This window comes from Parasteatoda tepidariorum, chromosome 12 (genome assembly GCF_982258835.1).
Source record: "Parasteatoda tepidariorum strain Cologne lab strain chromosome 12, Ptep-v5.0, whole genome shotgun sequence".
NCBI lineage: Eukaryota > Metazoa > Arthropoda > Arachnida > Araneae > Theridiidae > Parasteatoda > Parasteatoda tepidariorum.
Window position 1 is genome coordinate 13,917,154 of NC_141766.1, and position 14,289 is coordinate 13,931,442.

General features: G+C 31.1%; 1 protein-coding gene across 2 annotated transcripts in view; it reads right to left on the reverse strand.

Moving 5' to 3' along the window:
- The window catches only part of LOC107449498 (uncharacterized), a 53,175-nt gene that overhangs the window by 22,647 nt on the left and 16,239 nt on the right, over positions 1–14,289 (reverse strand). For both annotated transcript variants that reach the window (XM_087156085.1, XM_087156086.1), the window contains 3 exons: positions 7,821–7,894; positions 4,694–4,879; positions 1,119–2,018 (listed from right to left, as the gene is read on the reverse strand). In XM_087156085.1, the coding sequence (XP_087012211.1) occupies positions 1,119–2,018; positions 4,694–4,879; positions 7,821–7,875 (1,141 nt within the window). In that variant the 5' untranslated portion in view covers positions 7,876–7,894. The remainder of the gene's footprint in view (positions 1–1,118; positions 2,019–4,693; positions 4,880–7,820; positions 7,895–14,289) is intronic.

Below are 14,289 nucleotides of genomic sequence, written 5' to 3' on the forward strand. Positions count from 1 at the left end.
GAATGATACAGATTAAATAGTTTGTGCGTTAATAAATTATAAAAAGTCGCACATTTAATACTTGATTTCTCGAAAACTATTCCTCCAATTTTATATATATACATATATATATATATACATGTTACCGGCAAAGTATGAAACGCCGGCATTGTATAAAATGGCGGTTGTTTTTAGGCAAGATATGAAATATGAGAAGAATTACATACTTTCCCTAGGCATTGTATATATCACCTAGGCATTCTATAGAATGACAAATGCTATTTAGGCAAAGTATGAAGAAAAAAAAAACGTCCCGATGAGGTTAATTATGTAAATGATGTACATTTCTCAAAAAAAAAATTTATTCCGAAAAAATAATGAGAGTGCGATCAAAAAAATTTATTCGAAATGCGTAAAGAAAAATTAAAGATGAAAAATGATAATGATAATTTATGTCTTTATTATGTTAAAGGAAACAAAATTTTCTTCTAAAAAATAAGAAATTAACCTATTTGTTGCAACATGGCAGGCTCGAATGACATTTCATTACATTATGAAACGAATCGGAGATGTATTTTATACTTTGCCCGTTTCTCATTTGGCATTCTATAGAATGCCTAGGAAATGTGTGAAATATAAATCATTTCATACATTGCCGGCAAGTTTTAGGAATTATATACAATGCCTAGGCATTCCGTAGAATGCCGGATTTCAAACTTTGCCGGCAACATATATAATACAATAATGAAAATTTAATGATCATCATTAAATTTTTATTGCATTTTTATTTTCAATATTTGAATTTTTGATTGCTTTTTCTTATTTAGTTTATCCCCCGGAGCAATATTTTCAGTTTTTGTCGTCAGTTTTTAGTATTACCACTGACGACAGAACTTCATGAGGAGTGAATTAGCAAATTGCATTAATGCTCTGCTGGAAAGCAACTGATCTAGTTTACATTTTAGACATTAATTATCGATTAATAGACAGAAATTAATTTGAGATTATTGGAGTTTAAGCTTTTTCTTAGAAGCTTTTTAAAGTAAACATTTGATCTATTGGAAACCAATTGTAAATGAACATTTTGAACATAATTACATACATATAATGTATTTCGTAGAAATATTCATTTTTATTACCTGGAGAAGGTGTTGTTGTCTTGGTAGATGTCGTTGTGCTTAATGTTTCTGTATTTCCTTTTATATCACCTGTGATAGTAGATTTTGTAATTGTGAAAGGATAAATAGGCTCCCATGCAGGCCTAAATGTCGTAGGTTGAGTTGATGTATTATAAAAAAATGAATTAAATTTAGTAGATGTGATAAATGGAACTTTGGTTGTCCACTTATTTTTAATAGTTAATATGGCAGTTGAAAGAGTTATCATTGATGTCCTCGTTGGTGAGAAAGTGGAATTAATAAAAATATTAGGTTTTGCAGTTGTAGAATACTGAAAATCTGGTGGTCTCCATGACGGATAAGTTGGCTTAGTTGTAAATATCGAATTTATAAATGTCGTATACTTTGTTGAACTTTTCGTTGTACTGGCTGAGGGTCTTTTTGTGCTCTGTTTTATAGAGGACGTTATTGGTTTTATAGAGCTCGTCATCGGTCTTCTGGAGCTTGTTAAAGGTTTTTTAGAGCTCGTCATCGGTCTTCTGGAGCTTGTTAAAGGTTTTTTAGAGCTCGTTATCGGTCTTCTGGAGCTAGTTAAAGGTTTTTTAGAGCTTATGATCGGTTTTCTGGAACTCATTATTGGTTTTCTGGAACTTATTATGGGTCTTCTTGAGCTCGTGATGGGCGGTTTTTTAGTACTAAAGGTTTGATAAGGCTTTGAAGATCCATAAGGTTTGGAAGCAAGATCTGGTTTAATCCAGGGTTTAAAGCTTGTTTGTTGAGAAGAAGGTTTTGTTGAATAAATGAATTCTTGTGGATGCATTGTAGGTTTAAAATGGGTTGTTTGATGTGATGGTCTGTAAAAAGGGGTTTCCGTAAAATGCGAAGTGTCCTTGGTAAAAGTTTGCGATGCTTCAGTATAACCTGTAAAAATAATTCACTATTTTAGTTATACGTTCTATACCGAGATGAAGCAATAGGTACATATCATGGCAGAGGAATTTAAAATAAAATAAAGTAGTTTCCTCACCAAACTTTATAAAAAGATATATAAATTACAACTGAATCCAATTTTAAATAGTGCTTTTTGGATTCAACTAGATTAATATAAAAAATTGACTAATTTTCGGATGAAGCAGATCAAATGCAAATAATGGGGAAAAAGTTTGAAATCTTTTTAGTATTTTGCGGAATGAGTTTTATAACAAAAATGCAACAAAATAAAATTATAATTAAGTAAAATCTTTTACTGATCTTGTCTGACATCTGCTGAAGGCTTGAAGCGATGATATTGTGAATTAAACCTGAAGAATTATCATAAAGTCATCCAGAAGGAGAATAGAATGTCCAATTAAAAAGAACTTACACGTTTTAATTTTTGTCATACTTTTCAGATTCAGTTATATATAATGAATTTTAATCTCGGTTGCCTTTTACCAATGGTATGGTGAATTCGAAGACTAAGAATGCAAATATTTGTGGGGAAAAAAGCACGAAAGAAAACAAATTTTTTATGGCAAAATAGAATCTAAACCTTGAATTGAATCGATGGCGAGTGCGTAGATTATGTCCGAAAATAATGGAATCGATTAAACAATTTTTATTGTTCGGATTAATTCAACACATTAAATAAGATTCTTTCTACAAGTTTCCTGGTATTCCCAAAGCGATGTCTTTTCACGGGAGTCTGGAGGAGGTGAAGTTTTTGCTTGTCTACGGTCTGATCTGATTTTGAATCTATCTGATCTGATTTTGAATCTGATAATGCAAGCTTTCAGCGGTGCAATGAAAACGACACCGTGACCGAGCGTTTTGGATATGTTCGTTTTTAAATAAGAATCAGCAACAACTAACAATCGGAAAAATTGCTGTTTCTCCCATCTTAAGACAATTCTTTGGAGGAGAGGCGCGATGGCTAAGGGGATAGAGTGCTCACCTTCCAATGAGGTGAACCTGGTTCGAATCGCAGTCGATACGAATTTCGCACCCGGCTTGCACCGACCACAATGCTGACGTGAAATATCCTCAGTGGTAGACGGATCATGGGTTAAACTCCCCTTGCCATCAGGCTAACCGTGGGAGGTTGTCGCGGTCTTCCTCTCCATGTAACGCAAATGCTGGTTAGCTCCATCAAAAAGTCCTCCACGAAGACAAATTTCTCCCAATACTCGATCCAAGAGTCCCCTTGTCTTCTGGATTGGGTTCAAAATTACAAGGCTACGGAGTTAAACATTTGTAGTCGTAAACTCAAAAATTGGATTGGCAGTTCAATGACGGATATAAAATATAAAAAAAATTCTTTGGAGGGAGATGCCTTGAAGGTTGCCAAGCAAACAATTTTTGATGAAGCTCCCCGATTAGTATTCATATAATTATTTTGCTTTTCTATAACGTGTTTCATGATTCATGATTAAATTACGTGATTTTATGGTAATTAATCAATTAAAAACATTTTATTTCACAAAAATTCCTTTGTAAATTTTTTATGATTCGTTTAATCATGAAACTTTTTATTTTAAAAACATTTCCTGGTGTTTACGCATAACCATAAAGTTGGATGTATGAAATTTTGTGTTCCGCAAAGGAAGAAGTCATATTTAAATGATTATTTGTTTTATATCTATTGTGTTGTTATAAGTTTATAATATGAAATCGCCAATAAGCTTTTTTTGTATTGAACATAGATTTTTTTTTCAATTTTACATCGAATGATTATATTTTTAAGGTACACGCATGCAGTGAAAAAGTCTAGGAGTGCTTTATTTGTGTTTTTACCTTTTTATTTAGATATGCACGTGATTTGCATAATTAACCTGTCGATAAAAATGTAATTAATATTAGTAAATATATAATCGTAATAAAAATACTCTTCAACTAACTATTAATCCTATTCCTAGAATACATAATTTTTTTTTTTTTTTTTTTTTTTTTTTTTTTTTTTTACTCACACCGATTTTGGCTAATTTGAAAGAAGCTCAAAGTGTTCATACATTCACAAGTTTTCTTTAATTGAGCTATATGCTCAAATTTTTTTAGTTTTATCGTGTGAAATTCTTGAACACAAAAGTTTTTTTTTTTTTGCGTAATCAGTTTATTAATTTTTAAATTCTTTTTTCAGAAGAAGTCCGGACACAAGCTGTTTGAGCTAGAAAGGCTTTTCAAATCGTTAAAAAAATAATTTTGAATAATAAATTATAAGCCACTTTTTATAAATTTTTCTTCCTCAATGTTTTTAAAATTTGAACATGAGTGTAAAGTAAATCTTCCAGAAAAATTCGTCTTTTAAATGTAGTTAAGTAGTGACTACAATTTGAAAGCAGTTGTACTTAATTACATTTTTAATAAAGTAGTTGTAGTTAGCTACAAAAAAAAACATAGTTTTTTCCAACCACTGTATGTGCATATGGTATATTGTCAACCATAAAATAAACAAAACTGTTTTCCAAATAATAATATTAATAATAAAAATATGAGTGCTCTCCAAAAACTGCTTTCGTGTTATGCCTATGGATGATTTATTAAGAGCTTCTTAAAAGAAAGCGGTCGACTCCTAATTGTTCTGTATTCAAAAAAAGTGAATTAAGATTGTTGTAACTTACCTGAAGTAGTAATTTGTGGAGGAATTAAATGATTAGATGATTCATTATGAGCACAACAACTACCAAACAGGAAACCATCGGCACATGTTCCTAAATGTTTGCCTTCTGACTTTATGCATTCCCATACAAACATACACGTACCAAGATTGTTGTAGCATGCATGTGGTCGAATGTGAAGAGATTTTACTGAAATATAAATATTTTTAACATGAGTTTATGGTAAATGAATAGTAATTGATTAATACTTTATTATTGTAGTACTAGAGGATGCTGTAGTAACTAACCATTTGTACTACAATGCTAATGGAATGCTATAGTATGTTTTCTATAGCATTCAATTGTATAGTGTAGTCCAGTTAAATAATATAGTAAAGTACAGTATAGAAGTATAGTCTGTGTTCTAAAGTATATAAGAAGAGAGTTTAGGCATTGAAAGTTATCAACTTTTTGCCAAAAGATTGAGATACATACACTATTAAAAATAGTTACAGACTCAGCATTTTCATTCTGATTTCACGGTTCAATCAAAAATGCCTCCAATTAAGATTGAAGGGATTCCAACATGGCATCACATAATTACAAATAAAACTAGACCTTTGCATTTGAAATTCCATTCTGTTAGTGATAGGATTGATGATAAATTTCAAAGACAGTGTATCATAATACCAATGACAATATTATTTCTCAACAAAATTGTTACATTTGATAAGTTAAAATTTTCTTTGGAATCAGAAAATTTAAACCTTTTCCCAAGCGGGGAGAAGTAACATTAGATCAGTGGTTCCCAACCTTTTGTGGACCATCGCCCCCCCCCCCTCCCTCTTGGGGTTGGCTGACACATATCGCCCCTTTCTCTTTTTGCTCAAAAAGCCATTCATTGTTGCTTGTGAGCAACCAAACACTGAAAATATGCTATGTTATTTGATTTCAATTTAAATTGTAATGCAAATAAGGAGGCACATTTATCCTGTCATTTTTATTAATTAAAGAAAAATTGTGCATCTTTTTTTTTTCTCGAAAAGAAATGATATTTAAAACGGAATAATCAAAACAAAAGTACATTTTTTTAAATTCATATTTTAACGTAATCAAGAAAAATTTAAAACGTTAAGAACTAAAATTTGAGAAAAAAAAATGAAGAGGGAGAAAGTACATTTTTACCACTTCAATGACTGCCCTGTGCTTGGTGTATCTCAAGTTAAATCTTGAATGTCAGGTTTTATGCTCGTCAGATTTAAACGCGAGTCTCCTTTGAAGCAAATGTCCAACCTATCTCTTTGCTTTGTGAGCAGCTGGAAGACAGAACTAAATCCTCTCTCCACTAAATACATGTACGTTGACGGGAACGAGATGAGAAGCGGCTCAGTTTGCTTCCACAATTGTGTATAAGTGTCCATATGCTTTACCCAAGCTAACTCGTAACCGTATTTTTTAAAGACGACTTTGGCCTCACTGTCATACTTCAAATCTAAAAACTCAGTCTACAAAGAGGAAGTGAGCTTATCCACAACTTCAAAAGAGAAAGGATCGAAAATCCAATTCGGAATTTCTAATTTCATCAAATCTTTAATTCTTGATTCCATAACTGATCAAGGTGATCAGTAAAAATTAAGATTTTATTTTCGAGAATCTCGATATCTGCCATTGAACACTTTTTAAGAGTTGGAAATTGCATTAGCTCTTTGCGACCAATGTTTGAGTTGTAAATATCAAACTTGGCGATGAATAAAGATATGATTAGCCTTGATAATGTTCATTTTATTTCCTTGAAGTTTTACGTTGATTTCCTTCATTTTTTCAAAACTATGAGTGAGGTACACAGTTTCCAACTTGCGTTGCTTCAAACTCTCACTTAAAACAGAATCAGTGGTGTCGAGAAACTCAGTAACCGAATCCAGCAATTCGAAGAAGCGGCTCAGTTTCCTTTTAAAAGCCATCTCACAGCTGTATGAAGGAGCAGGAATTCGAAATCTTCATCATTTTCATGGCAAAGTTCTCGGAACAAACGGTTATTAGGAGAATTAGCTTTTATTTTATTGATGCCATAAATAACCAATTTTTCGCAGCCAAAAGTTAACGATGAATGACATAATGAATGGTGAGATAACTTCCGGTACTTCTTTTTTAAGGTGAACCAGAAACCCAGTATGACAACCAGACATGGTTGGAGCACCATCTGTTGTACAAGCACTTACATTTGTGAGGGGAATTTTTTTTACCTCAAAATAATCTTTGACCAATTTAAAAATCGACGATCCTTTTGTATCTGTGTTCAAAGTTCTTGTAAACAACATTTCCTCGTTAATCTCCTTACTCTCATTTATGAATCTCGCGTAAGCTGAAACAGCTTTGTTATCTATCACAGTTGATTCATCAATCTGCAACTCAAATTTACCTTCTTTCAGAAATTTGATGAGTTTTCATTCAACGTCGGCGGCCATCTCATCAATACGCCTGGAAACAGTATTATTGCTTAGAGGAACAGAGTGACTTATCAGATTTCCGCCTGCGATACCAAAACGTATGACGAAAACGATCCTGCACTTGAATTTTTTTCAAATTTTTAACTATCACAATTCTTTGTCTACACCAGAACCATAGGTTCCATATATATTTTCAATTTCAATCTCAAATAGCTTTTATTATTGATATTATTAGCAATTTTTATCTTTTGAATACACGTCGCCCCCTGATCGCCCCCCTAAGAATTATCGCCCCCTTGAGAAGTTCTATCGCCCCCTTTGGGGCGATCGCCCCCAGGTTGGGAACCACTGCATTAGATGATTCTACTAAGGTTTTTCTTTTTGATAACGCCAGATGGCGCCCTATGTGTTTTATATCTTGTTAATAAATGTTACTTTCCTAGAAAGTAACATTTATTAACTTTATTTCCTTTGGTTGTTTTCCAAGGTTTTGGATCAGGATAACGTGCGTAGAATAGAGCTGATTGTCACTGATCTCGTTTTAAGATTGGTTTACACGTTAGCCCCATAAAAGTCGTTTTAGGTTTGTATTAAAAGGCTTTGGAGGAGTGAAAATAAGCCTTATTTTGCTGTCTGAGTTTGATTCTCTTGGAGTCAACTTAATTACAGAACTAATGTGTATAGAGATAAAGTATTGAACTGACCTTCTATCTTGAAGATGATGACAAAAGAAAAAAATGACACCAGAATAACCTGCATCTCATTCCTTTAAAGAAATCTAGAAAAGAATAAAAGACATTACACTTCTGTATAAGGTAAAGTTCAATTTTATGAAAAAACCTGGTAAGACATCTTTTGTCGATTATTGCAATATATTTGCTAAATTATGGCCGAGCAATAAGCATTTGCTTATTTATTTCAGTCAGGTAAAAACAATCATTTTTTCCAAAAAAATTGAAGAAATAAAATTATATTTTTTTAAGCGGTGGCGATTGTAAGGCGTCTTTTTGCAAGAAATTAAATCTTTTTGCAAGAATTAGCTTTCTTTAAAAGATGCTACTTATTAACTGGAATGTTACTGAATTAGATTTGTCACATAAAACTTCATGCTATTTTAAGCTGTTTTCCAAGTTCTGACATTAATATTAGTTTAACATTGGAATTTCCGTCATATTTTTATTCTGATGAAAATGTAGTAGATATTAGCATGGCACTTTAAAGTCAGCGCATATGGTGACTAAAATCATTTTATTATTTTCATTGTCCTATTTGCAATCTATTCAATTGTAATTAATTATATAATTAATATTAAAATTAATAATTACACCAGATGGGAATTAAAGAGCCGTTATAGGTCGAAATTATATATGAAAATTTTTTTCTGCCATCGTAGTTATATATAAGAAAAAAAAAAAACAGTGCATAAAACGAATAAAATATTATTCAACTTTTTAAGGAATCAGATGCTTAATTCTCCAGATTTAAAATTATCATTGTAAAATTATATTTCATTCACTGCACGACCATAAAACAGTTTTTCAAAAACATATTTTTCATGCATTTAAAGCTTCTATGTTGTTTTTACTCGTACTAAAAATGAGACTGAAGATTTTGCTAAATTACAAAGCGTTTCCGTATCATTTCTGAATCTGTGCAGCAATTTAGTTTCAAGAAATGACAATTTTGTAAGAGGGTTCCCACAGGTCACGGAGAACAGGGAAAACCTGGAATTGTCAGGGAATTTTATTTTAACTCTAAAAATCAGGGAATGGTCAGGGAAAGCTGCAATTTTTTTTTAATACAAAAAACTGGAATATTCCAATATCATACCTAGAAAATAATCAGTCTTAAAATTGTCCATAACGGTAATCAGTTATTGAGATTCGATTTAAATTATTCTAACATCTACTACAATTATTTGTTATAAAAATTTCACATTTATTCAAACTGAAATGCTCCCTTCCTCACTTAATTTGTATTTTTTTACACAGAAAATCTAATGATCATACATCACAGAAAATCTTTACAGATTTTACAGAAGAACAGATTTACGCAGAAAATCTAATGATAAAGATCATAAAAAATCTAGAGATCAATGTCAGCCTCAAAATGATGAAAACTCAACAATTTTATGGAAAAAGCTCCCGAAAAATTTCATTATATACAAGCTGAAAACCTAACCTTCTGGACGGTGATAGCACGATTCTCCCTTCACTGCCCACTATATCGTATGTGAAACGATCCTCTTTATGTGTGACCAACCGGAAGAGCTTCATTCTCCCTCTGAAGGGGTTAAGTGTTGTATGTAGATATATATGATATGTGTAGGGCTCTAGAAATTATGCGAAGATGCGGAAACCCGCATAATTCACAATTATCCGCATAATTTACAATTTTCCCCGTAATCGCAGCATATCTGTATAATTTTTATTTTTCAGCAAAATGTATTCGTTTACCAGATAAATTTCTCCTTAAGGGTTTTTTTTTTCAATTGAAATATATCTTCCTTTTCAATTCCAAGAATCTTTTTGGTCAGGTGGTCAGATCTTTCCAAGAATCTGACAGAGGTGGACAAATTCACAGGAAACTTTAAGAAATTGTTCAAGCATTGTCCTGCAAGAAAGCACCGCTATTTAAAGTTTTTATCAGATGACAATAAGAAAGCTAAACTTTGTACGGCACCAATAAAGACACGGTGGAATTCCTGGTTTAAATCAGTGCAATATCATGCTGAATATTGTAATGTTTACATAGAATTTTTTAGCAGTGAAATAAACCTTACTCCTGGCACTGCTTCTCTCAATCAGTGCAAAGTTTTGGTGGAAAGCAAGTACGTTTGCAAAGACTTTCAGTTCATTGCAGAACACGCTCAGATATTAATGGATACTCTTCTCTTTTTCGAAACATGTGGTGTATCTATTCACAAAGCTTACAATAAGATTTTTGATCTGCGGTCTAAACTTCGATGTAATTCTCAGGCATCATACTCACGAAAAGATTCACGCAACGTATTTCTTCAAGAAGTGTTTCACAAAACAATTGCAAAGTTGAATACTTACTACTCTCCAGAACTAGACGTATTCAAAAAACGCAGGCCCAAGTTTAGTCAACCTGCATTAAACTTCATGAAAGCTGCTCGAGTTTTCGATCCAGAACAAATAGTCAACCTCAGTATTGAAGACGACGATGCATTCAAGAATATTCCAGGAATGAGTGGTCAAGATATAAAACTCGAGTATGCTGCTTACAAAGAATATGTAAAAAAATGTTCAAACCAGGACTTCTGGAATTCAGAGGTAGTCTCAGAGAGATATCCAAAACTTACAAAAAAAGCAAGACAAGTGCTCTTAGTGCTTCCTAATTCAGTAGATTGTGAAAGAGCTGTATCCTGCTACGGCCAAATTTTTACAGAACAAAGACAGAGTTTGAAAGAAAACGCAGCTTCTGGACTAACTTCTTCATGCATAATTTTTAAAAGACACCGCATTTTTGCCGCATAATTTTTAAAAATCGCCGCATCCTAGCCGCATAATTTTAAAAAAATTTCCGCATAATTTAAAGGGCCCTAGATATGTATAATGTTTCGCAACTACAGAAGACTTTTCATTAATATCTAATTAAAAAACAAATGCTAATTTTATTTGTATGAATATAATATCAATCTGATATTAATAGTAGTAATTACGAAGGATTTAATTAGTAAAAATGTGAAAATCCTTTAAATTTTTACTTTATGAAAAATTAGCTCGACTAACTTATTGGCAAGTAACACTTCTTCATGTGACATTGCATTTTAACTATGTTACTTCTTTTTGAGTGTAACAATAAAATTTTGTAGAAGAAGTTTTCAATTCGCTGAAAAGATATGACGAAATACGCAAAAAGTAAAGTTAATGTTAAGGGGTTCAAACTTTGGACCGGTTTCCTAATCCAACTATCGGGACCGTATATACCAGATTGCGGTTACCCCATATATTTTGGTTGTCAGAAATCCGAATCCGTCGCGAAAAAAACGTTTGTTTTTTCAGAGAAAGTACGTTTTTGTGACTGATTTCGTAACTTAAAATATCGTCTACACTTATTAATTAGCATATCTGCAATCATCCCCTCGAGTCATTAAGATTGAGTCCTAGAGCCGTGTGCGAGCTCCTTCGTCACATGAATTCTCCCCCTCTTCAGTGGGCGTAATCCTTAATCAATCTTCAACTGTCAAAATCGGAGAAGGAAAATCGGAGGGGTGAAGAACTAAGATGAAGCTTGGAGAGGGGTGCTAGAGGATTATCCTTTATCGCCGCTTATCGCTCTAGAGCACGTAAATCCGATCATTAAATCAAAATTTCAGGGCGGTCATTTTTTTTTTTTTTTTACTGTTCGTACTTTTCTGCATATACAAGAAGGAAATGACATCACCCTGGATAACTTTCGCTTTAATGATCGGATTTTACACGTACTAAGTGTCAATCTTAATGGTTTCTGGGGGTGACCCCTCAAATAAGCTAATTATTTGTGCTAATTATTAATTAAGTTACGAAATCAGACACAGAATCGTAGTTTCTCATAGTCTCATTTATGAAAGGTATCATTATATCTTCTTGAATAAAATGGTAATATCGGTGAAAATAATGATGGTAATTACGATGATTGTCAGAAATCGTGTTTTAAGATTTCCACAAAGTTCACCATAACAATTAATTTACTACAAAGAGTGGCCGGATTCGTTTTTAAACATCTTAAAATTTCTCAACGTGTTTTATACCGTCTTAAACACCTTAATTTTAAAATAAATTTTTTTAATTACCAGGCCACGTGTATTTCGCAGAATTTTTTTACCAATTAAATAATTAAAACTGTCTGTGTTAGTATCATAAAATATAAATGTCATTTAAAGTTTCATAAAAATAAATCAATGTTAGTGCAAAGTAAAATGTGGGTAATAAAATATTATTTGATCCTTTCTTAAAAAGTCTATAATTGAAGACTGTTTTCATACCTGTTTAATTAGTCAATTTATCAAAATTAGATTTTCTCTTTCAGTTTCTACTAAGACTTTCATGACTTGCGTATTCGTTTTAAATATATTCAGAATTTCTGCTTTTTGCTTTTAATTATTTATTTTTTCTAATTCTCGAAACTTGGGAAATTCCAAATGAATGCGCTATTTTACAGTAGTTAGAGATTTTTTTGAAATTTTTTGTTTCCAAGATTCATTGCTTATTTCTTCGATTAATTCAAATTATTCCTTTTCGCACATAACTCGGAAAACGGAAATTCCATTTTAGCTGGTGAAGCATTTCTCAAAATTTTTTTTTTCTTTTTTCCTTTTCACTACCTTTAATGCAAGTAGGTGGGGACAAAAAACAACAAATACCCGTTTAAACGGGGAAGTTTAATATTAGTTTCATATAAAATGATTTGGCTCCACTAAATTTTATTCGTATAAGCGGGCTATTCGATTATCCGATAAGTGATTAAGTGGGGACGACTATATTTAATTATATTACGTTTTCCAAAATTGTATTCATTATGATATCACGTATATTATTTTTTCAATAACGTACTAATCTATTTTTTTAATACGTTAATTTAGGTTCTCCTTCAAATTAAACGTTTACTTTTAAATTATTGTCAAGATCTTACTAAAAGAAAATTTAGAATTATTGCCAGCTAGCTGATAATTAAACTTGTTAAGAAATTAAAATATTTCTGCTGCTTTAAAATTACTCGATGCGAAACAGCTGACTATTCACTAAGATTATTTTACCGAAAAATTAAGACAAATTATTGATTGATTTTTAATGTTTCTTATTTATTTGAATAGTGAAAAGCAATTGCATGTATGTGCAAGGCAAAAAAATACAACACGTTGTTTTGTTTTTTAAAGGGACCAAAAAATCTGGAATTTTTATTTTGACATTCAAACTTATTCCCTCCCGCTAACTTAAAAAAAAATAGCCCTCTCGAAAAAGATAATGTTGAAAAAATTTTGCTTAAAAAGGTTATTAATATTCTTTCTCAATTTCAGCACAATTCACAAAATATTTCATATATTCATTTTATATCAGTAAAATACTCGATATGCCTTATGTTGTTAAAAAGCAGACACTAAAAATAGAAAATCGTAAAAAACGATATCAAAACTGTGCTGTTTTTAGAATCACCATCTCAAAAAAATTGTTCCTTTTCTATCATTGGTTTTTCGTAATGCGAAAATCAGGTATATAAAGACATTTTTAGATTTTTTATAGCTGTAGCTAGTATTTTCTGTAAATAGTTCTGATATGCTTTTTTTTTCAGAATTTATGAATCGAAATTGTATTTTGCGAACAAAACTTTTATTGATGCTTACATGAACAATTCTTCACAGAATTGAAATCTGTTTAGACGAAATATTTGATTGCTTGTAACTGTTGCAAGCAATTAATTTATTAAAGTTCATTCATTTCAAAATCATTCCTTTATTTTGTTAAAAACGGCAGTTTAAAAGCCCATTACATACATTACATCATATACTAGCAACAAAAAAAAATAATATATAAACTCTATCGAAATGCGTGCCCTCAATTATATATATATATATATATATATATATATATATATATATATATATATATATATATATATATATATATATATATATATATATATATATATATATATATATATATATATATATGTATATATATATGTATATATATATATATATATATATATATATATATATATATATATATATATATGTATATATATATGTATATATATATATATATATATATATATATATATATATATATATATATATATATATATATATATATATATATATATATATATATATATATAGAATAAAGTTTGGATCGATTAATAACATTTTCAAAAAATTTCGACGTAGTCGTTCATTTGTTCGTGATAATTGACTTTTTGACTTTGATTCCAAGGGGAGAGCGATTATCTCATTCGACATTTGAAATTTCAATTCTAGAGGGAATTTTGTAACATCCTTTAAAAAAAAATGGTTTTTTCAGAGCCTTGTGGAAACCTTGAATATGAAACCTTGTGAATGTACATTATGGTTATAAATCTCTTCCAGATACTCTGCATCTTTTTCGGGATTTGCCCTACAACTTTATATGTAATTAAAATAATTAATGCAAGTTTGGTTTTAGTACAAAATCT